Source organism: Metopolophium dirhodum, chromosome 1 (genome assembly GCF_019925205.1).
Source record: "Metopolophium dirhodum isolate CAU chromosome 1, ASM1992520v1, whole genome shotgun sequence".
Lineage (NCBI taxonomy): Eukaryota > Metazoa > Arthropoda > Insecta > Hemiptera > Aphididae > Metopolophium > Metopolophium dirhodum.
Genome location: NC_083560.1, coordinates 59,860,243 through 59,882,258, shown reverse-complemented (window position 1 = coordinate 59,882,258; position 22,016 = coordinate 59,860,243). Strand labels below are relative to the sequence as shown.

At 27.6% G+C, this 22,016-nt stretch overlaps 4 protein-coding genes across 7 annotated transcripts; 2 read left to right on the top strand and 2 right to left on the bottom strand.

The window, feature by feature from the left end:
* The first annotated feature begins 10 nt into the window (after nt 1-10).
* LOC132940531 (general transcription factor II-I repeat domain-containing protein 2B-like) lies at nt 11-1,204 on the top strand. The gene is made up of 3 exons (XM_061008201.1): nt 11-337; nt 411-748; nt 829-1,204. Exons 1-3 carry the CDS (start codon nt 11-13, stop codon nt 1,202-1,204), a joined length of 1,041 nt encoding a protein of 346 aa, XP_060864184.1.
* Nucleotides 1,205-2,052: 848 nt separating this feature from the next.
* Nucleotides 2,053-14,585, bottom strand: LOC132935092 (gamma-tubulin complex component 3 homolog). Of its 3 annotated transcripts, XM_061001547.1 has the most exons (14): nt 14,465-14,585; nt 14,185-14,273; nt 13,948-14,081; nt 12,901-13,019; nt 12,646-12,831; nt 12,369-12,581; nt 12,163-12,299; nt 11,933-12,084; nt 11,613-11,808; nt 11,336-11,540; nt 7,401-7,539; nt 5,924-6,144; nt 2,780-3,019; nt 2,053-2,379 (listed from the first exon to the last, which is right to left on the bottom strand). In XM_061001547.1, exons 3-14 carry the CDS (start codon nt 14,009-14,011, stop codon nt 2,218-2,220), a joined length of 2,034 nt encoding a protein of 677 aa, XP_060857530.1. In that variant the 5' UTR covers nt 14,012-14,081; nt 14,185-14,273; nt 14,465-14,585; the 3' UTR covers nt 2,053-2,217. The 3 variants fall into 3 exon arrangements, with proteins under 3 accessions (XP_060857530.1, XP_060857532.1, XP_060857531.1); XM_061001549.1 differs by lacking the exon at nt 14,185-14,273 and having other exon boundaries at nt 14,465-14,483; XM_061001548.1 differs by lacking the exon at nt 14,465-14,585 and having other exon boundaries at nt 14,185-14,278.
* LOC132935094 (uncharacterized protein DDB_G0287625-like) lies at nt 14,358-17,209 on the top strand. 2 transcript variants are annotated; one of them, XM_061001550.1, is made up of 4 exons: nt 14,358-14,478; nt 15,105-15,690; nt 16,569-16,748; nt 17,005-17,209. In XM_061001550.1, exons 1-4 carry the CDS (start codon nt 14,447-14,449, stop codon nt 17,029-17,031), a joined length of 825 nt encoding a protein of 274 aa, XP_060857533.1. In that variant the 5' UTR covers nt 14,358-14,446; the 3' UTR covers nt 17,032-17,209. The 2 variants fall into 2 exon arrangements, with proteins under 2 accessions (XP_060857533.1, XP_060857534.1); XM_061001551.1 differs by lacking the exon at nt 14,358-14,478 and adding an exon at nt 14,637-14,868.
* A 2,112-nt stretch (nt 17,210-19,321) lies between these two features.
* Nucleotides 19,322-20,755, bottom strand: LOC132935095 (protein N-lysine methyltransferase METTL21D-like). The gene is made up of 3 exons (XM_061001553.1): nt 20,398-20,755; nt 19,640-19,817; nt 19,322-19,576 (listed from the first exon to the last, which is right to left on the bottom strand). Exons 1-3 carry the CDS (start codon nt 20,628-20,630, stop codon nt 19,349-19,351), a joined length of 639 nt encoding a protein of 212 aa, XP_060857536.1. The 5' UTR covers nt 20,631-20,755; the 3' UTR covers nt 19,322-19,348.
* Between the last annotated feature and the right edge of the window lie 1,261 nt (nt 20,756-22,016).

Here is a 22,016-nt window from a genome sequence, read left to right as displayed (position 1 = left end):
AAGTTTATGAATGAGTGGACTGAGCTATATTGTTTTGTATTGCCTGAAAGGGTTGGAGCCATTCCAGTCTTGTTTAATTTGCAATTCAACTGTCGCTATTATTAAAAGTGGAAATTTAAAACGGCATTATGAAACTATTCATAAAGATTTTCATACAAAATGTCCTCCATGCAGTGAAATGCGTAAAAATAAGCTCCATGCGTGTATGTTATCTTACAAAAATAGTACGAGTACACTTATACGGTGTATGAGTGAACAAGAGAAATCGACTGAAGCAGCGTTGCGTGTGTGCTGGGTTCTTAATGAGCACCAAAAACCGTTTTCCGATTCCGAAATAGTAAAAGAGTGTTTGTTGGAAGTGGCCACTACACTTTTTTAAGAAAATAAAAAAATCCTTACTTCTATCCAAGATATTCCTTTGTCGGCAAGGATCAACACAAGAAGGACAGAAATGTTGGCAGCCGAAAACAAAAAAAAGCTTATTTGAACTTTTACACAAGTCACCTTGCTACTGCATTGCGCTTGATGAATCTTGTGTCTTAGTTGATTCTGAACACATGTCAATTTTCGTGCGATTCTTTGACATTGAAAATAAAGTATTTAGAGAAGAGTTACTAGCAATATTGACATTTCAAGGCAAGACTCGTGGAGAATATTTATTTAAGAGTTTTGATGACTTCATGAAAAAATCAAATTTGAGTTATAATAAAATTGTGTCAATTTCCACTGATGGAGCTCCAGCGATGATGTGAAAAGAAAAAGGATTGCTAAGAAGAATCCGGGATAATTAACTTATCAATGCATAATTCACCAAAAATCGCTTTGTAGTAAACTCAGTGCTACACTGAAAGACGTTATGGACGGTTTGATCAAGTTAAAAAATTTTATCAGGTCGCGTTCTTCTCTCCAACACAGACAGTTCAAAGAGTTTCTGAGTCAATGTGGTTCGGCTTATTCAGATTTACTACAACACAATCATGTTCGTTGGCCCAGTAAAGGTAGAGTAGTTGAATGTTTTTGGAACATTAAAGAAGAAGTAAAAACATTCCTAAAAAATGTAGATACTGAAGAAGCAAAGAAGCATTCGGAGTTCTTAGAAAACAATCGAAATATAGTTGCAATGGCTTTCTTAAATGACATTTTGAAATATTTAAATACGCTTAATGTCGAATTACAAGGAGAAGGGAAATTAATATTGATTTAATACAAAGTGTGTCTGCTTTCCGTCGCAAACTAAATATATTTGAACGAGACATTGAACAAAAAAAATTCGTTCACTTTCCCACAATATTTGAATGCAAAAATTATTCTGAAATTGTAAACATCGAAACATTTTTAAGTTTTTTGTCAGATCTTATGAAGGAATTCGATGCTAGATTCAAAGACTTTTCTGAAATAGGAAAACTATCACAATTCTTAAAAACTCCATACGACGTTCTCCCAGACGGAGAATGGACTGATGTAGCTGAAAAATTATTTAATCTTTCAAAGTCAAAACTTCAAATGGAAATAATAGACCTACAGGAAGATGTTTCCTTGAGTACAGAAGTGTGTCAACTGAAGAATTCTGGGCTAAGGATGCCATTAACAAGTATTCAAACTTAAAGCAACTGGCAATCAACTTGGCTACGATGTTTGGTTCAACATACATATTTTGTGAGGCATCATTTTCAAAAATTAATTTTTTGAAAAACAAATATCGGACAAAATTAACAGACTCTCACACATTGCGCATAAGCTGATCTCCACGAGTTCCCGATTTCAAAAAGCTGGCTAAGGAAAAGAAATGCAATTTTTCGCATTAAATAATTTACTGTAATAGATATTTTTTTTTTTTTTATATACTCCTAATATTGTAATTTTTAATATAAATTAATTGTAATAACTAAATAATTATTTTTATTTTTATACTGCTATTTTTAAAATATAAAGATTAGAAAAAGATTTTTTTCACTGGACCTCATTGATTAATTAATTTAATCTTTAGGACTCCAATAGAAATTACTTGCCGACCCCTGTACTGGACAACCCAAAAGGAAAATTATCCAAAAATACAAAACTAAATTTTCTTTTATTATTTCCTATAAATTAATGCAATAACAATGTTAAATACAGACTTAAATTATTTATGTGTTACATCATTTGTTATTTTTCATACAATTAATATAATCAAAAGAAAGACATGTTAGGCATGTAACGCCATACAATTTTGAATGACTATTTGTGAGATCTGCATATATAGGTGGCACATTTCTCTAAATCTTGATCGTTTTTACTATAGTACTTGTTGAAGTTGATACGGTTGGCCAACGAGTGTAAAGCATCCTGGTCGTCGGTTGACACTTGAATGAGTTTTTTCAAAAATTTTACCAAATCAATCTAAGGCACAAACAAAAGTGTAGCGTTTTGATTAAAACAAGTTTAAAGGTACATTACCCTAGCATCCCAAGGTCATATTTTTTACTTAAAAATCGTAAGGTATTATATTATTTATTACATAACAATTTGTAACCAAAAGAAAAAATCAAAACACTATTTGTCGCACGTCTATGACGTCTAAATTGCATTATTTTCGACCAAGCGGTGAATATTTGTTTAAAACAAATTGTCTGGTTCTTCAAATGCACGGTTGCAGAGGTAATTTTTGATTTTTTTTTTGTGGTCACAAATTTTTACATAATAAATAACATAACAATAGCAAACAATTTTCAAGTCAAAATGTTGACTTTAGAATGCACCTTATCTCTGAGACAAAACTATAATATATAAATCATACTACCTTATATGAATTACTGATTTCCTTGATGATGTTTTCATATCTGTCAACTTCCAACAAGAACGCTTCTTTAGTTTCCAAGTCATCTTTTTCCATTTTATTGTTCGTACCGTGCTCTTCGATATATTTTTCTAAGTCTTTACGCCTATTTAGTTCATGCTCAGACTGGCTATGAAACCTTTCTTGAATGCCCCGGAGTTCTAACACAGACTCGAATAGCTGACGCATTTTCTTTGATAAATCCTATAAAAAGTACAGTCAATCAGAATATAGGATATTATCGGTTGTGTATTTAAATACATAGTGCAGTTAAGGGGTAATGGTAAATACAGAGGTTGGAACTGGTCTTAAAAATGTAATGTTAAATCTGTGTTGGATCATTAAATTATAAAAGTGAAATTAATTTAATTTGGAAAAAGTATTTGTATGTTTTACTGAATATGTGTGTTATAAACTGGACAGTGCGCGGGTAAAAGGGAATAAGTCAACTTTTATAAATAAAAATATTTTGTTTTGTTTTGTAGGTAATTTTACGCCGAATCGATTAGTGACACTGAAATTTGGATATCTCATTCTTAACAATACTATAAAGAAAGATAGCCAAATTGCAGTGTCACCAGTCAAACCAGCGTAAAATTACCTACAAAACAAAAAATATATTTTTATTTATAAAAATTGACTTATTCCCTTTTACCCGCGCGCCGTCCAACTTATTCCAACCATTCATATTTAGGAGCGGTAAAAACTGTGTTCTTGCAAGATCTATTTTTTCAGACTAAACGCTGTATCTAAGGCCAGAAAGTTACCTTAATACACTCAGCTGGTATAATTATACTTGAATATTGTACAATATTCCACACAACTCTTTTTAACTGGAATTTTAAAAAAAGTTAAGAATAAATCCAAATACATTTTTCATGAGTTTAAATTTCAAATTTTGATGACAATAATTTTTGTTAAATGAATCAATTATTTTTGTTTTGTATACAATTATTAAATTAAAGTTATTTGATTAATGAATGGATGTATTAGTTCTTTAAGGAAATATACAGTTAACATTTACAATACATTATTAATTAATATATTTGATACAATCCATAATATAATAACAATTATTATATTTATTTGTTAATTACTTTGTAGTTAATATAGGGTTAACATTTTTAATAAATGGTCTACAGTTTTAGTAACAACTGGGTAACTAACATCTTTTTATAAGAAAATTAAATTTTATAAATAATAGTACTCATATAAAAATATCAAATGTGGTTATTTGTATATGATTGGGCCTTAAATATTTAAGCCCCATATATTTTTAATTTTCTGTGCACATTGCTACTTTGGAATCCTGTATTTAAGACTAAATACCTAGTGGAATGTGGACACGTTGGGACTTAACTCATTTGCCCATATAAACCAAAAAAACCTTGTTGGTATATATTGGAATTGGAGCCAGGCTATTTTGCCCTTATTACGCGGATGCTTAAATGATCCGGTGCCAACATTGGGTGGAATCCACTGTATTTATTTTCTAATAAGATTAAAATGAATACATAAATTATTATGTTGATAACCTACTTACATGGAACCTTGTTGTAAGTTTTCAATGTTTAGCTTTAAAAGTTGAACATTTTATAAAATTTTAACTACAAAAATCGTTTTTAAATTTTAAATTTGATAAATGTTGTCAAAATTTGAACTTTAAAACATGCTTATAAAAAAAAATTGTGCCTGTGTATTTTTAATATTATTCAACTGCTGTTTAAACAATGCATCAAAAGCCTTGTATTCAATTTTGATGCCTTTTGCATAAAAAAAAACTAAAAAATTGAAATTTGAAATTGTTTGTAAACAGCTCAAAACAAGTCAAAATATTTTTTTAATTTTATCAAGTATACAAATTGATAAAATAACATATGAAATAAATGTCAAATGTCTATGGTTATTACAGCAAAATAAGAATATTGCTACATGAAAAATTGAGTGAATATCCAATGTTGTAAAAATTTGAACTTCATCAAATGCTCATAAAAGTTTAATTTGATGTTATTTTATAAACATTTTTTATTTTTTTGGATAAAGGTAGATTACCTTATAAGGAATCTTGAAATCTTAAGATTTTAAGGAATTTCTAATTCAAAATAATTTGCACATTTTCGTGATTTTTACGCCTTTTGTCAAAATTTGAGCTTTAAATACTTATAAAAAAAAATTGTGCCTATGTATTTTAAATATTTTTCTACTGTCATTGTATTAAATTTTCAAGCTTTTTTAGTTTATTTTGAATATTTTTTGGTGTGTAGAAAATGCTAATATAAATATTCAGTGAAAATTTCATGTAAATACGGTCATTAGTTTTAGAGTTACGACAAAAACCGATTTTCACTTAGTTTTTATGTTGTTTTTCCCGGCACTTTTGAAAACTATTGTAAATTTTAAATTTAGACCTCCCGAAAACACCAACTAGATTCACTTTACCATCAAACAAGATACTGTTGAAGAAAATCAAAGCAGTTTTACTGCTCCAAGCCGTGATGACAGACACAAAAATAAAAAAAACCCACATCATTGTAAAATCAATATATTCATTGCTCCGCTCAAAATCTAAACTGTAGGTAATGAAATTTACACATATACATTATAAAAGATGTCCTGTTAGAAAATACTCAATTAAAAAATAGTATGGCTATTCTCAAACGTGTTCAATGGGCCTCGTTATCTTCTTGATGAATAAATTAAAATAAAACCAATGGTAAGAACGATGTGTATAATCAAAAATATAATATAATATTATATGAATTAATTAAATTTATCTTTTTTGAAATTAGGACATTATGTTTTTTAGAGGAGGTTAAAATTCTAAGTCTGGGCCTATCTGGCATTGACTGTATCTTTTATAAAAGTTATCAAGTTTCACAAGCTCCAGCATTTTTTCAAAAATTAAACAAAATTGCAATTAAACAAATGGATAGGACCTCTATTCTTATGAGTCCGTCGACTAACATTTAACTAATCGAGGTTCATATATACAAAGGTTAAACAGAATAACTATATAGAGGGATTTTTCAATTTGCGGAGGTGGAGCTGAGGCCTTCCTTGTTGCACGATTGACCATCTCATGTATATAATGATAAATCATTGACTTACGTGAGTCTCTTCGGTTTGTACGGATCGCTTGAAGATGTTTTTCAGGAACTGGTTGTGTGCTTGGATCACTGTCTCCAGCAAAGACGCTTTGTTAATGGCGTCTCGAAAGTGTTCCCATTCAGTTTCTATGACGTCTGACAGCACATAAAACTGTATTTGCCGTACGCTGTGTACCATTTCTGCCACCAGGTTATTGGTCCACTTCAAGGTATACCGTATTTCTGAAAAAGGACACTATTCAGTTGGTTTGTTGTGCAGTTTGATGGATATTATAATAATTGCTTTTATTGTGCAAATTATGGCATGCCACTATCCAAAACATTAACACAATAAAGTCACTCACAAATATGAGATAATTTTTTTAAAATTGTACCTATCTTATTCTAATAAAAAAATATGTAAACAAGCATACCTATCCATGCCAATCTATATATTATATAAAACTGAAATCAAGCAAAAGAGGAAATCTTTGTTACGGTTTGGCTTCGAAACCAATTGTCATGCAGTTTTTTTTAAATGAAAAAGGATATCACGGAGCAGGTTTTAGGCATAAATAAAGTCCGATAATGTTAGTCAATAATTAGTTATCTATACGTATAAAATCCAAATACCACTGACTCACTGACCGCTGTATTTCAACGTACGGACTTGAAATTTGGAATAGAGGTTCTTCTCATATTTTCACCAAGCAATAAGAAAAGATTTTCAAAAATGTTGTGTTTTAGTGGAGTAATTAACGATTAAAATTATTCATTGCCAATACGTGACAAAATTTCTATCGTAAATCTCAAAATTCCTGTTTGAGCACCTACTGGGGGTGATCACTTCCCTTTTTAAATTAGCCTATGACACTCACAAAGAATGTGGCTTTGTATTGGTGAAAGAATTTTCGAAATCGGTTCAGTAGTTTCGGAGTTTATCCCGAACATACAAACAAACGCTATAATTTTATAGTATAGAAGATAAAAATGAATATTTGTGTGTAGATTAGACCTCTGGGAAAAAGATAGGCTAATTTAAAGTGTTAAATTTGTTTTTTTTTTTATTCATCGGATTTTAGTACGGTTGCGTTAGGCTTTTGTATTAATTGATCATATTAATCCTCCGACGGTGGAATTAAGTAAAAATGACAAACTTTCTACAATTTTGATACAGCACGGGGTCCGCGATCTACCGCAGGTAGATTGCCTACCTGATAATATACTGCTGTGAATCAAAATTTTTATTCCGGGCAACAGAAAAGTTAAGATAAATTTTGAACACCATACACCATACATCGAATATTAAATAACGAATTGAACAAAGTTTGAGTCATATAGAATTGGTACATTTAACGGACAACAAAGTGTCAGCGGGATCAGCTAGTTTTATATAAAAATTACAAGAGTGTGTAAGGCCATAACCTACAACTGCAACTCCCCTACCACCAAAGCCTTTATGTTTATGTTGCTTAAATAATTGTATTCCACTGTCTTACCTGGAACTATGTGGTATGAAGTTTTAATCTGTAGATTTAATTCCCTCCACATTTGTGACAGCACAAAATCTATTCTTTTTAGACGCCACAAGAACACAAACATAATTGAATACCTTCCACTCCCATTGAACTCAAAAATCTAAAACAAATAAATATATATTTCATTGAATATTTTAGATAAAACAACAGTCGTTTTTAGGTTCCAATTATTTCTTGATTTTTATTGTTACCTTACTAGTTTTTCATTTTGATATAATTTATTAATAAATAATAGAGATACCAGGGTTGGTGAATTAAATCAAAATCCCAAATTGTTCCATAGTATAATGTATAAAATAATTAAACCAATTATAACACTAACTAAGGTTTAATCAAAAATATATCAAAATGATTTTGTTGAATTTAGCCATCCTTTTTTTCATCTACGCAATGTCGCTTCTACATATTACATAGCGTAAAGTCTAGGAAGATGAATAGTTTTAATACATTTTTTTTTAATTATAAATTATAAATAACCCTGTGAAAGTACAAATTCATAAATATTATGCAAATTAAATATACAGGGGGATTCATAAAGCGTAAAACACTCATTATCTCAAAAAGTATTAATGTTTTTGAAAATATTTTTTTACATAGTTTCAAGATGTTCAAAAAACTATGTTTTTATTAAAAATTATATTTTTAAATATTTTTTATCTATATAATTTTTTTAATTTTTTACTTTTTTGAATGACAGCATAGTTTTAAATTCATATTCCAAAGCAGAATATTTTTCTAAGTATTTTTATTCATAAAAGTCTAATTTAGGGCGAGTAGTTTATGAGTTATAAGTATTTAAGGTTTAGACAAGCGGAGTAGTGGAGTGGTATGGGGTTACCCCGCAAATGTGTATCCACTACTCCGCTTGTCTAAACCTTAAATACTTATAACTCATACACTACTCGTCCTTAATTCGATATTAATGTATTAAAATACTCAGAAAAATATTCTGCTTTGGAAAATGAAATTAAAACTCTATGCTGTCATTAAAAAAGTAAAAAACTTAAAAAATTATAAGGATGTTTTTAACAACTTGAAACTATGTAAAAAAATATTTTCAAAAACATTAATACTTTTTGAGATAATGAGTGTTTTACGCTTAATAAATCACCCTGTATAGGATGTAACAGTAAGACCTGACAAATTGAAAAACTTTTGTTGTGAACAATATTTATTTTTATTTAAAATATATTGACTTGTGCGCTATAATAAAATATAATAATAATAAATCTGATTTAATATATTTTTGAAATTTTTAAAATAGTGAATTTGTAATCGGTTTTTAGAAAACTTGATTGTAAAAACATTTATCTAAGTCGGTTTATTTTTCATGATTTTTAAAATATAAACATTTTTCAACTAACTCTTTAATTTCAAAAATATTGACTTTTTAAACAAATATTTAGATTTTAACAAGTACTTATTTAAAAATTATTTTAAATATTTTAAAAAAGTTTATTCTTTTAGAATTAAAAATGTTTTTTAAGATAGATAAACTTTACTTCACAAAAATAATGAGTTTACGAAAAATTTTAAATAATAAACTACAAGAATTAAAAAAAATATTTTTAAAATCAAAACTGGCTATTTTGGATTAATCAAAAAAAATTATATTAGATTTAAAATTTTTATTTTCATTATTCAAAAATAAAGAAACATTGATGAGAATTTAGAGCAAAAGTTATTTACTTTGTCAGGTCTACTTATTATAACCTGTATAGTGTATATACTATATAGTAATTAATATTTAAATTATGAAACATATTTAAGTACCTACAGTGAATTTAATATTATGCAAAATTTAAGAACCAACAAAATATTTAAAGAAATCAACATAATTGGTACTGTAAATTGTAATTATTTACTTTTAAAAGTTTAAACAATATTTAGGTTTGTAAAGAAAAAGAAATCAAAATTTGTAAGTTTGCTTCCTATAAATTAACATTTTTTCTATTGTGAAAAGATAATAATATCATTTTTATGTAGGAACATAGACCATAGAATTAGATCTTAATGTGAAATTTGATATATTTAAAGGGATTAAGAATAGTATTTTGAAGGTCAATTTTGTCATTTAGCAAATTGTATGGCTGGCGTAAATCATTTAATCAAGAAAATTTACAATGTTAAGAATCGGAATCAAATTAAGTAAAGCAAAGTTATTTTAAATTATATTACTTATAGTATAACAATTATCATTGTTGTAGTTAAAGCTGACACTATTGCCTATTATTCACAAACTAAACGCTTAATTAATTAAAATGTTCTACTAGACATACAAATTGAATATCAAAAGAGCATAAATTAAAAATATAATATTCAACAGTTATGTGTATACATTAATGCAGTAGTTCTCAACAAGTGTGTAGGTTACAATCCACTAGTATCTCATTAAAAAAATTGTTTATTGATATTGTACATGTTCCAAGTATAAATATATGACATTATGACATAAAGGTAAAAACCACAGACAAGAAAAACAATTTTAAAGAGATGATCTCATTTTCAATTTACTTATAGGTTTATAATTGTTACTTTTTCAAAAATAACTATTTTTTTTAGTGTCGTCATATTAAAAAAGGTTGAGAAGCAGCACTGGATTAATAAAAGTTACTGTAATAAAGATTAAATCACTAAAAATTATTAAATATTTCAAAATGTAATGCTCCTTAAAATTGCCCCTAAACTTATTAATTTACTAGTAGAAACCGCTAAAAAAGAAAGATTTTTTACCATATAGGTTATGTAGAAAAAATATATTATTTAACATCTAAAATATTATATATCAAAATCATTTCATTTTTAGATAATTTTGATTTTGAAGAATGTTAAGCAAAAAATAAAAAAATATTTTCCTACATAATTTAGAAAAGAAACTGATAAATTCATACATATATTCAAAACCGTAATCAGACATAGACAAACCTTCCACTTAATGGTCTTAAACTCCAAAATAAAGGGTGCTTCAACAGCCTTAATCTGACTAGTTAGTAGCATATGACATGTACCCAAAATAAACTTATAATTTATTCCCCCATTTAATCACTAAAAAAAGTCGCTCAATACTATCTATATTACCTATAGGAACTTATCTAGCTCTGAATTATAATATTGTTTACATGTAACAATAATTGTACATTACAGACCAGATACAATTAATTGCTGACCAAAACAATAATATATTCACATACGGGAACGGGTCCAAGGGGGCTGAGGGACTTTAGTCCCACCAATCTTTGGAAAACTTATATATCATGTATTTATTTATATAATTCATAGTTCATAAGTATTATATTTCATGAGTTTAAAATATAAATGAAATTGTAACTATTTTTACAATCTTAATATCTTATCTATAATCTGTTATAAGCTAAAATTTTAATACCGTTTATTTAGAAAAAAATTTAGCCCTCCTCCATTTCAGATTTCTAGATCCAGGCCTGTTCACATACAGTTAACAATAAGGCTTACTCCCAATACACACCATGTAAGAAAAGTTAGTTCAGTGTAGACATTATAGATATCAACACCTTTCATACTTCTGAACCCCGTACAACTACAAAATAGCCATCTACTATTGTAATTTGTAAGTATTAAATAGGAATTAAAATCTAGTAATAACTTAAATTAAGTCCTGGCTATTTAAATATATTTAAGATCATTATATCTATATGTCCCTAACTATAGTAAATATATCTACAAAGTCCTACAACTCCCCCTGGATATCTTATATTTAATTGATCACTTCTGATCACATTACACACATATCATCACCCCTCCACTTCTTATAATTGATTATTTTATAACCTCGTTCAACACAAAATAAACTAAATTTATCGTTCAAAAATCTCCTTTGTATTTTTATATAATAATTAATCATACTTTATAATACATACCGTTTCCAACGGACCACCAGTCGAATAATCCAATTGAAATATATCCCATCCACAATCTTCTCCAGATGTTGGTAATAATTTTACATCAAGTGTTTTTAGTATTGTAGGTTTATCATACTGAGCATTGCTCATTCTTACAGCAGTGTCCAACAAATTTCTAAATGTATGATGACCAAGTGTACCTGAAGATTTATCTAAATGAGGCCTATTATAAATTAATAAATGTTAGAACACACACATTATCGATATAATGAATAATCATATAATTGTAACTCACTGGAGAATTTCTAGCAAGCTTGTGACAAAGTCTCCTTGTCCTAAGAGCATATAACGCCTAAGTCCCTCGAAGTGTAAAAATAAGTTAAACTGTTCCTTTAAAATATCCAGTACTACAGTAGAAGATTCAGTACAAGCCTTGTTAATCATATCAGAAATAATGCTACCTTGTTCTAACATTGGAAACAAATCTTTATCTAAACGCAATGTATAGTTATTGGTTAATGATCTTTATAGTTATAAAACTAAATGTATATCCCAAGGTGCATGCTGCATAGGGTTTAAAAATATAATATTAAATAATTTCTTAGATTTACTCACCTCCAGAATTTCGAAGATCCTTTAGAATTTTCCTGGATGGTGTTAACTCAGGTTTACTCTTGCATATTGTATGTAGAAAATTGATATATCTCCCGGTACGGAAAATTCTATTTACATCTTCCTTAGTAAAAAATGCCGGAACCATAGACTCCCTTAAACAAGAATCATTTATATAATTATATATTTATATAATTAAGTATATTTATAATCATAACAAAACAGGTATTAACCGAATTGTGTATCGATTGTTCCACATATCAAGGTTATTAATGTCTGGGCATTGACAGATAAAAAATTCTTCATAATTGTCTAAAAGTTCCCCGTCAACCATCCAATGACACATAATCATCATTAATGGTCTAGTTGCCTGAAAATTTTTAGATAAGTCTTTACATTTTACATAATATCATGACTATAACAAGTTACCATCACTTACCACTTTAATCATATTTGTAGCCATTTGTTGTAAATAGGGATTTGCACAGTATGCGAATGGAGCAATAACAGATACAAGCTCACCACCACGTTTAGCACCATCAATCATTTTTACTGTATATGCCAAATCCTGTAATTGCCCTAACCAAAGTACAGACCAACACAATAAATTTCCAAGCGAATATTCTTTGGATTTTTCATATGCTTCATTAACCTAAATCAATAAAATAAATGTCATACTTATATCATAAATATATACAATAATACAATTGAACAACCTCTTTTTGCAACTTGTTAATACTGTCATAATAAATACATAGTTCCTCATGCAAACAATGAGCTATTCCTGAAGCTACGGAGCCATTCTTGTTGTCACTGTTATTTTCAATATACTCTTGCACTATGTTATGTAGATATCCAAGTTCCATTAGCCGATTTACTTTGCTAGTTTGGTAAAAGTCTAACTATAAGTTTAAAATACTTTATAAATAAATTGATAAATATGCAAAAATAAAAATGTATCAAGTATATACTTGTGCTGTAACTACAAATTGTTTTTCGTTTTGATTGAATTCTATCCAATGGCTATCAACTCCTTGGAAACAGTATAAAAGGCTTCGTATTATTTCAATATCAGAAATTGTGTCCATAACTGAAATATTTTTATAAATAAAAAAATTACTAAAATGAGCTTGGTGTGGCAAAGTGTATCTATTATATGCTGTATGAATTGTAGTTCTGTATACACCAACAAATAGGGAAATCTGGGGGTAAATTCATTTTCTATGGTCAATGAAATCTTTCTTTGTCAGAAAATTGTCTTACAAATTCCATTTGTCATTTGAATTATGTCTTTGACAGATTTTGTATTATATGCCTAAATATTAAACATAGAAGGAACAAATGTTAAATAACAATGAACCGCAAAACAAAATATGTATAACAATATGTTTTATCTCAGAGAATTACAAATAGAAAATTATTTTTAAGTTTGCTTCAATGAATTCAATCTTAAAATTGTTTAGGAAATGTTGCACGTTGCCAAGTATCTGTGTCATTAGAACACCGCAAAAATCTTAAGACTCTTGTCAATAAAAAGTTTGTTCCAACACAGAATTTGAGACTCGTTTTGGACAGTACATGATAACGGTGTAGCTGACTCCAAGTCCCCACCAAAATCCGCTGTTCGTTTTGACTATCAGAAAGTGGACTAATTATCTAGTGCGTTGGAACAAACTTAGAATATAACTTTCTTGGCTTAGAATTCCTAAATAGATACCTTAATGTGTAGGTACATGGTAACAATTGTTTTGTCGTCGGATAGAGTAGCACCTAAACATTGTTCTGTTTCCCTCTACAAATATTATTTACAGGTTTACAATTTGTATTGAAGTGGTTTGGTTTAATTATAACTCGGGACTACACAATAAACTAACTAAGCGACATTCTTACAACAAAACACGACAACGATTTAAGTACCTATTTATTTCTTTATGTAAAATAGAATGATATGTTATTAATTTATTATGTTAACAATCAGCCCAGTTTCTTATAAATAAATAATATTGAAAAATGATCACCTTCTGGTTTGGTCGTCTTAACATTCTTGGGAGTTGACATTATTCGTAATGAGTCCTTGTTCATTTTTGAGTGTAGACACTTTTAGTTACTAATATTTATTAAGAACACGTCAAAACGCACATTTACTAGATACCTAGAAATATTTTTTCATAATTACTTGGTAAGTGAAAGATGAAAAATAATAATATTATGCTTTTAAAGTAATTTAAACGTTATCATCATAATTCATAACAAACGTTCAAAAATTGATCATCTTCAAGAGCGAAGTCGTATTATGTTCATTGTTCATGGATTGTGTTGACCGGTATCACAGTTTTCTTAACAACTGCAGACAAAATAAATCGCGCCATTTGACCGTTATTATATTGATAACAGATAAGATGAACGCTGATAATGATTTATGGAAGTAGTAAGCATAGTTATTATACAACATAGACATATAAATAAAAAATATTAATAATATGTCTATGATATACAACAATATGAATATATATATATATGGTAGTAAATACTAACCATATACTACAACGGTAAGAATAAAAATAACGATCGGTTAATAATTATTAATTTAACTTCGAATTTCACAACATTTTCGTGGTCTATTTGCTATAATATTTTACTTTATGGTTAGAGCCTACAGTGATAACAGTGATAACTGAAACGGTAACTAGTAGGAATGATAAGATAAAAACAAGTAAGATTCCGATGAACAAAAGGATTTTATTTAAGTTTTCCGTTTTCTGTACTTGTTATCTTCTGACTTCTATACTTACCGTGACATTAAAATGTATTGATTATAATATTACATTAAAAATGCAATAGTTTTATTATTTACACTTTAAGATTTTTTGTACACTGCATATTTGCTTAATTGTACAAAATATAAGTAGACCTATAATATTAACAAGTAACAACTATTGGTAAGTCAATAAACAATGATGTGTTATTATGATTACCACATGCACTTTATTATAATTGATGTCGATTATTTCTCATACATATTACAAGTTACAACTTAAGAAGACTATAGTAAAATAATTTTTATTATTTGTATTTATTAATTTTAAATTATTAACGCCTTAGCAGTCCATGTCCACCATATTTGTTTTAATCACTTAAATATTTTACCTAATAATTTAGTTTTTTCATTTTTTAGAATTTGCCCATATACAATGTCGTATAAAAACCAAAAATTAAATAGCAAAATCATGTCGGATGATGAATCTCTATTTGAAAGTGATTATTTAACATCAGTTTTAAATATGGTTAATGGTTACTGTAAGATAAATTTAGTCGTTCCACAGACTAGTTTATTTTATTCGAGCGATAGCTTATTGCCAATCAATGCAAAAGTAAATGATATTACACTTAATAATAATAGCTATAAAAACCAAGTGATTAATACACCTGATAGCTTGACGAATATTTTAAAAAATATTGACCTAAAAGTTGATGAAAATATTGATGACAAGACATTTCATTCACCTAACAAAACATATGTTGATGAATTGCAAGTATATTCTAAACCATCTTATTCAGACAATAGTAACCTTTTAGTGAAAACAGAGGAAAATAAAAGTGAATCTAAAGGTAAAAAAAAGAAAAATAAGTATAATAGAGTTTCCCCATCAGATAATCAGACTTTAGTACCTTCTACACATAAAGATCAGAATTGCTCAAATGAATATATTAATCAGTTTGAAAGTGAAGTATTAGATGATGGACATATCAAACAAGAACAAGTAAGAAATAACTATTTATAAATAATATAATATAGAGTTTAAACAAAATGTAATTTTATACATGACTATTTAAAATCAAGGCATTATTTTATATTATAATATTATGATTATTGCATTCTTCATTAAGAGGACACCTCACCTGCATATGTCGTCTACGTCTTACAGGTACGTAACATAGAAAATTGTACGCTCAGCAGAACACGTGTAGCCCTGTTAGCTTTAAATATTAGAGTGAATTGACCTCTTATGAAATTTAAAGGTAAGATTATTATCTAGGAAATCTCTAGGGCTTTTTATTATATTTTAATTTTCAAGCGAGTTATGAGTATTTTAAAATTGTTAATTTTTTGTATATCTTAAAATACTTATAATTCACTTTAAAATTAAAATATAATAAAAAACCCTTGAGATTTCCTAGATAATAATCTTACCTTTAAATTTCATAAGAGGTCAATTGACTCTAATATTTAAGCTAACGGTGCTATACATGTTCTGCGGAGCATACAATTTGCTATGTTACGCACTTGTATAGCAAGACAACATATGCGGGTGAAGCGTCCTCTTAATATGTATTTTATAATTTATAGAAGTAGTAATTACTACCTTTATGTAAACATTACGTTCTACTAAAAATATAATATTATACCTATCTTATTATAATGTCTAAATAGAAAAATCTTGTACCTATATTAAAACTAGATTTTCATAATTGCTTTATAACTAAGGAATTCAGACTTACTATCATCCAAATGATTTTATTATTCTTGACAATACATAGGTTATAGGTATTATATAATTGTTTCTGTCTATAGAATATTATAAATTGATATATTTTAAGACTAATTTAATATAAATAAATATTAATTTTTAATTTCTAGGAACTTCGAAAAAAACAAGCGAAAAATATAAAAAATAGTAATAGTAACAATGGTCATCAATCAAGATCTCGAACATCGCCCTCACGACAAAATCCTGAGAATGAAATTACAAATGAAAATGTATCACTCCAATCTCAATGTCCTTTATGCTTTGTGTTGTATCCTACGCCAGATATTGAGGTAAATAATAATTTTTTTCATTTGCAATTATTAATTGTATATTGATGCTTCACAGCATCACATTAGTCTAAAAATGTCTTGTTATTTAAAGATTTGTTATCTCTGTTGCAAACAATTAAAGTTTAAACTCTTGTCAGATAAAATTGTCTAAATACCTAATGTCTTAAATAGCAGGTTCATGTCACAAAAGTAAAGAAGCTTTTTTCATGTTTTTAACAAAACGATAACTAATTATTATTATAATTTTATTTTACAGGCACATGCATCAGAATGCAGCATCTAAATATCATCACAAAATTGTATTTAAGGGATTATTATTGAATTAAAGTTATATTTTTATTTAACTGTTTATATTCAATTTTTTGCATTCCATTACTTAAACTAATAAAAAATTATGCTATATTTAATTTATTAAATATTTTTTGTATACTTTTAACTGTATATTATAATAATTAATTAAAGTTTCTGAGTCCACTTTTTAATATATACCTAATTAGGGTGGCCAGGTATAAAATTCTTAAATATGCGATTAATTATTACTCTTATATTTTAATTTACATTAGTAAAACGCTTATTTTTAATTAAATAACATAATATTGTCTTTTGTTGAATAAAAAAAATACTTTTTTAATACTTACATAATGACATCAATATAGGTACATATACTTAACCGCTGGTAAAAGTTGGTGCATCTCAATACTCTCATACCTACTGCGGTTGTAATTTTTTCACATATTTATATTAGAATGAAAATGGGACATATTATAAAAAAACGGAACAGTTGAGAGTTCCAAAAGCTTTTGTCAGGACACCGAGATGTCTTTTAAAATATGGAACCTTTTCGTATAAAAAGGACGTCTGGCCACCCTATTTATAATATTTATGTTTGAGGTGGTCTAGATTTACCAATTTGCAAATTTATACAGTGTTAAAAATATATGTAAGAGCATTGTATGGATGTAAAAATCATAAGACGAAATAAGCGAAATATATTATAATAAAATTACAATCCACTAACTTTTAGTTTTTCTTCACCAAAATGGTATTTTGCTATACTGACGATTTGAAGGTAAAATGTTGTGTTTGTTAGTTAATTCAGTGTTATTACTCTTTTGTTATAAATACCAGGTTGTTGGAAAAATCAATGGCAAAACTTTTTGTTTACACCTAGTTTACATTTCCCATTTACATTCAATGTTATTTTTTTAACATTTATATCTACTGATTGTTATCCCTAGATAGCATTTGGTAATGAAAAACTAATTTGTCGGTAATGAATACTAAATAAAAAAAAACAAGTATAATATAAAATAAATTAAACCTTTCTAAAAATATTTTAATAAATAAAATCAAAAACCTCTTCAAAATTATACCCAGAAAAAACGCATTAAGTCTTGAAAGTCATGGATGCCTCATAATCTACACCCTGTAGATTTTTATGTAAATACATACGAATAAAAAAATATTTAGGTATTTTATACTTACCTATTCACAATAATCATTATTCAAATATTTTCAATGTTGTAAATCGTAATAATTTTTGATATCGCCATAATATCTGTTATACAATCTAATGTCTCAGACTAGATGCTGTCGTTATTACAAATTTACATATTTTGACTTTATTGACTTTATTTCATAAAAAACCAAACCCTAGTCAGTGGAAACTTTAAGCCAGGCCTTCTAAAGTTTGTCTAAGTTGAATGGCCACGGTACCTTTATCATGGACTAAAATAAACACTGAGTAATTAATATTTTAAATAAATTTAGAAGTTGGAAAACAATTTTATTATTATTATTTTTTTATGAGCTTTTATTGCATCATTTTTTTAATAATTCAATTTCTGTGTTTAAGAGGGCTTCCACCTCTTGTACACCATTGGCGATTGGCCTTAGTAATGGAGAATTTGAATTAGCAATTACAAAATACATTAATGTGTATATATATAGATATCGAAACATAATTTATTGATGTATTTTACTATAAAATTGTATAAAATTGGTAAACATTTTTATTGTGAAAACTATTTGAAATTGGAATATTGAAAAGGAGTCATCTAAAAATTTAAATTATTGAGGAATCTCAAAAAACTTATTTTTTTTCTAATTTAAGATTGAAACAGATATGGGCCCTTTTTGTTCATAAAATATCGGGCTATATGTGTAAATGAAAAAAACACGGAAAAATCTATTTTGATAAAAACTGGAGATGGACCCTTTTCAAAATTCCCAATTCATTTAAAGTTTTAACTGATTAACACAAATTCAACCAACATTTTTTTAATGAAATAAGTTACAAAACACTTTAATTTTATCTCGGAATGTTTTTAATGTAATAATTGATAATTTTTTAGTATAAAACAATTCTATTTTGTTCTATTGAGAAAAAAACTACATTGTAAAATTGTCTTTAAAATATTGAAATTATGAAAATTATTTATATGAACTTTAATAAATATTAAAACTACTCATCCAGCTAGATATGCTACTGGTCATGTATGGACAGACTATGCATGACGTGTTTTTGTTGCTGCTTAGTTGCGCTATCTCACTGGACAGAATAAACTATAAAGTAATTTAAATTATATTAAACGTTTATTTCACAAACACTTTTTTTTGGCATTTATTAATATAATATCAGAACTGCTAAAAATTGGATGTTGTTCTTCTTCCGGGACATATGATACCTCAAAGTGTTCAAGCAATAAGTTTAAAAACATTTTCCAAGTGTTCTTTTGTTTTTCAGTTTCTCTAAGTTCTTGACATATTAATAAAACTGTTTTGGGTGTAGTCAACTCAGTTATTGTTTTTACCAATTCCTCCACCACCTATAAAAATAGTATCAATAAATTAAGGAACTAACAATAAAAAAAACAATTTAAATATTATACTTCTGGATAATAAATGCAATCTGCCATTAATACAAAATCAAAAGGCTCAGACTCAAATGTGGTGCCCCATGTTAAAGCAACAGTCTGAACACAACCTTTTAACCAAGATGTATTTTCATCAACATTTTGTTTTAACTGCGTTAAGTTTTCTGGTAAATCTGTAAGTTTGACATTTGCCCTAAAAAATATGTATATAATTACATTTTATTTGAAAATAATTTAACTATAATATAGTATATTATAAACCTTTTAAAAAAAAATTCAACATTTAAAATAAGAAAATGTAGCATGAAATAAATAAAAAATTGATTATAATTGAATAAATGTCAAAACATCTTATGTTTATCAATCATAAATTTAATATAATTTAGTTTCAATAATTGTTAATAATTTCTTATACATGCATACATGTGCCCAAATATAATTTTCTTCTTAAATTGAGTTTCAACATTTGTAATCATTTTTTTTTCTTCATAATATAGACAACAGTTTTAGACTGAAATTTCTAATTGATAGAAAGCTACATCTTACAATATTAGACTATGATTATATGATTGCGTTAAAACGGTTTGAAATTCAGGGATACTAGTTTTCTTACTAATGGTTTGAGTTATTTTATTTACCAAGAAAAATTAAAAATACAAATATTCCTGAATTTAAAACCGCTCTAACACTATAATATAAACGTAGAAAATAAGAGAAAAATGCATTTACTTCAAATAGACAACTCTCAAAATAACTTACAATCTTAGATTTACCCGAAACATGCAGCAGCCAGACCGACGCATCCTAATCCTGAACCTAACTCAATCACTCTCTTAGATTTGAATGTTTCATTGTTTTTCAGGAACAAAGTTTCTAAATACTTAGCCAATACTAGTGACGCATCCCATACAACACAGTTGACATCACCATACTCCTGTTGGCAAAATCGCAATGTGACATTAACTGATTCCAATTCGAAATTCCTATAATAAGCGTTCGTATCCATAACTTAACGTTAGTTCGCTGTATTACTGTAGTCTGTAATAGAAAATTCAACCGTAAGGAATATTAAAATAGTCCAGCTCTGACAAGTAGATACTATCTGATGCCCGTAGATAAAATATATACACGAGATGCGCCCTGTGAACACGTACATTTATCAGTTATCACTTTAATCTGTTAAGGCAAAAACCGCAACGCTGTATATTCTATTGCATTTTCGTCACTAATAAGGAGTTTCAATAAAAATATTTATTTATCAGATATATCACAGAACAATTGTTCAAAGATTCAAAGATTCAAGATGGATTAATAAATATTATTATTATTAAGACTATACTATTAAATATAAATTACCTAATAATTATATATCAGTACCTATTGGCTATCATTATTGAAACAACTCATTTAATTATTTAATTTAATAAGTCTTGTGACAGTTGTGCACAGTAATATATCAATTTAGGGCCCGGAACTTGATGCATATGTATCTTTTTTTTCTAATGCTTACATTCGAGGCTAGTCTTTACAGAAATTTGATTTATGGAATATGGAATTTAATGGTAGAATTTTTATTTTGCATTTTTAGAGAATTGTATACAATCATTTTTTAGTATTTTTGGTGCATTTTATTAATTTTAGATTCTTAGCGGAGCTAGGAATGTAATGGTTTTACAATGATGTTTATTTCTTTTTTTTTTTATTCTGTAAACACTTTTTATCAAGTATAGTATCTTTTCTGAAAGGCAATGTTCTTGAGCTGGTACTTTAAAGAGGTCATTTTTCGATTTTCGAAACGCTACTCGAAATAAAAGCGGTTAAAGGAGAAAAAACGTACGATTTCACGATTTCAAATATTAAATAATTATGGACGACTTTTTATACCAGAAATATTGCTTCAAATGAAAATGACAAGAGATATTTTTTGTTGTATTTTAGATTTTATTCCTCACGATTTAAAGTTCGGAAAATTTTAGCCATTTTTTAGCTATTTATAGACATTTTAATTTTGGGAATTTGTTTGTTGTAATTCGGTTAAAAACATTCGTAAAAACTTGAAAATTGGGTCGTTTACTTATTATTACTATACTTACTTACATGGTAAAATTTTCAAAACATTTGAGCGACTTATGAGCTTTTTCTTTTCTTTTATATTTTTTTTCATTTTTATGATATTTCCTAATTATAATTATATAAATCGTTCTTAAGCTGATATTAAAACGCTTTGTTTATCACCATAGAAACGAATAAAATTAAATAAAAAAGATTCCCTCGTCCGCTCAGAATCGTTTTTTATCGAATGCAATCATTGCATTCAAATCGAATACAGTAAAATTACACTTTCCTGTCCGAGGCCCGAAGGGACGATAGACAAACATCCACCACCGAAATA

Excerpts from the sequence above, each read along its gene's own strand:
- LOC132935092 (XM_061001547.1), bottom strand. The coding sequence starts at position 14,011 with ATGAACAAGGACTCATTACGAATAATGTCAACTCCCAAGAATGTTAAG. Across the intron at positions 7,540-11,335 it reads CTGGTGGTCCGTTGGAAACG|ATTTTTGAGTTCAATGGGAG; the intron begins GTATGTATTATA and ends TATTTGTTTTAG. Across the intron at positions 6,145-7,400 it reads TTCATACCACATAGTTCCAG|AAATACGGTATACCTTGAAG; the intron begins GTAAGACAGTGG and ends GTCCTTTTTCAG.
- LOC132940531 (XM_061008201.1), top strand. The coding sequence starts at position 11 with ATGAGTGGACTGAGCTATATTGTTTTGTATTGCCTGAAAGGGTTGGAG. Across the intron at positions 338-410 it reads CGTTTTCCGATTCCGAAATA|ATATTCCTTTGTCGGCAAGG; the intron begins GTAAAAGAGTGT and ends CTTCTATCCAAG. Across the intron at positions 749-828 it reads GATGGAGCTCCAGCGATGAT|TAAACTCAGTGCTACACTGA; the intron begins GTGAAAAGAAAA and ends ATCGCTTTGTAG.
- LOC132935094 (XM_061001550.1), top strand. The coding sequence starts at position 14,447 with ATGGTAGTAAATACTAACCATATACTACAACG. Across the intron at positions 14,479-15,104 it reads ACTAACCATATACTACAACG|AATTTGCCCATATACAATGT; the intron begins GTAAGAATAAAA and ends TTCATTTTTTAG. Across the intron at positions 16,749-17,004 it reads ATCCTACGCCAGATATTGAG|GCACATGCATCAGAATGCAG; the intron begins GTAAATAATAAT and ends TTTATTTTACAG.
- LOC132935095 (XM_061001553.1), bottom strand. The coding sequence starts at position 20,630 with ATGGATACGAACGCTTATTATAGGAATTTCGAATTGGAATCAGTTAAT. Across the intron at positions 19,818-20,397 it reads CTGGCTGCTGCATGTTTCGG|GGCAAATGTCAAACTTACAG; the intron begins GTAAATCTAAGA and ends CATATTTTTTAG. Across the intron at positions 19,577-19,639 it reads ATTGCATTTATTATCCAGAA|GTGGTGGAGGAATTGGTAAA; the intron begins GTATAATATTTA and ends CTATTTTTATAG.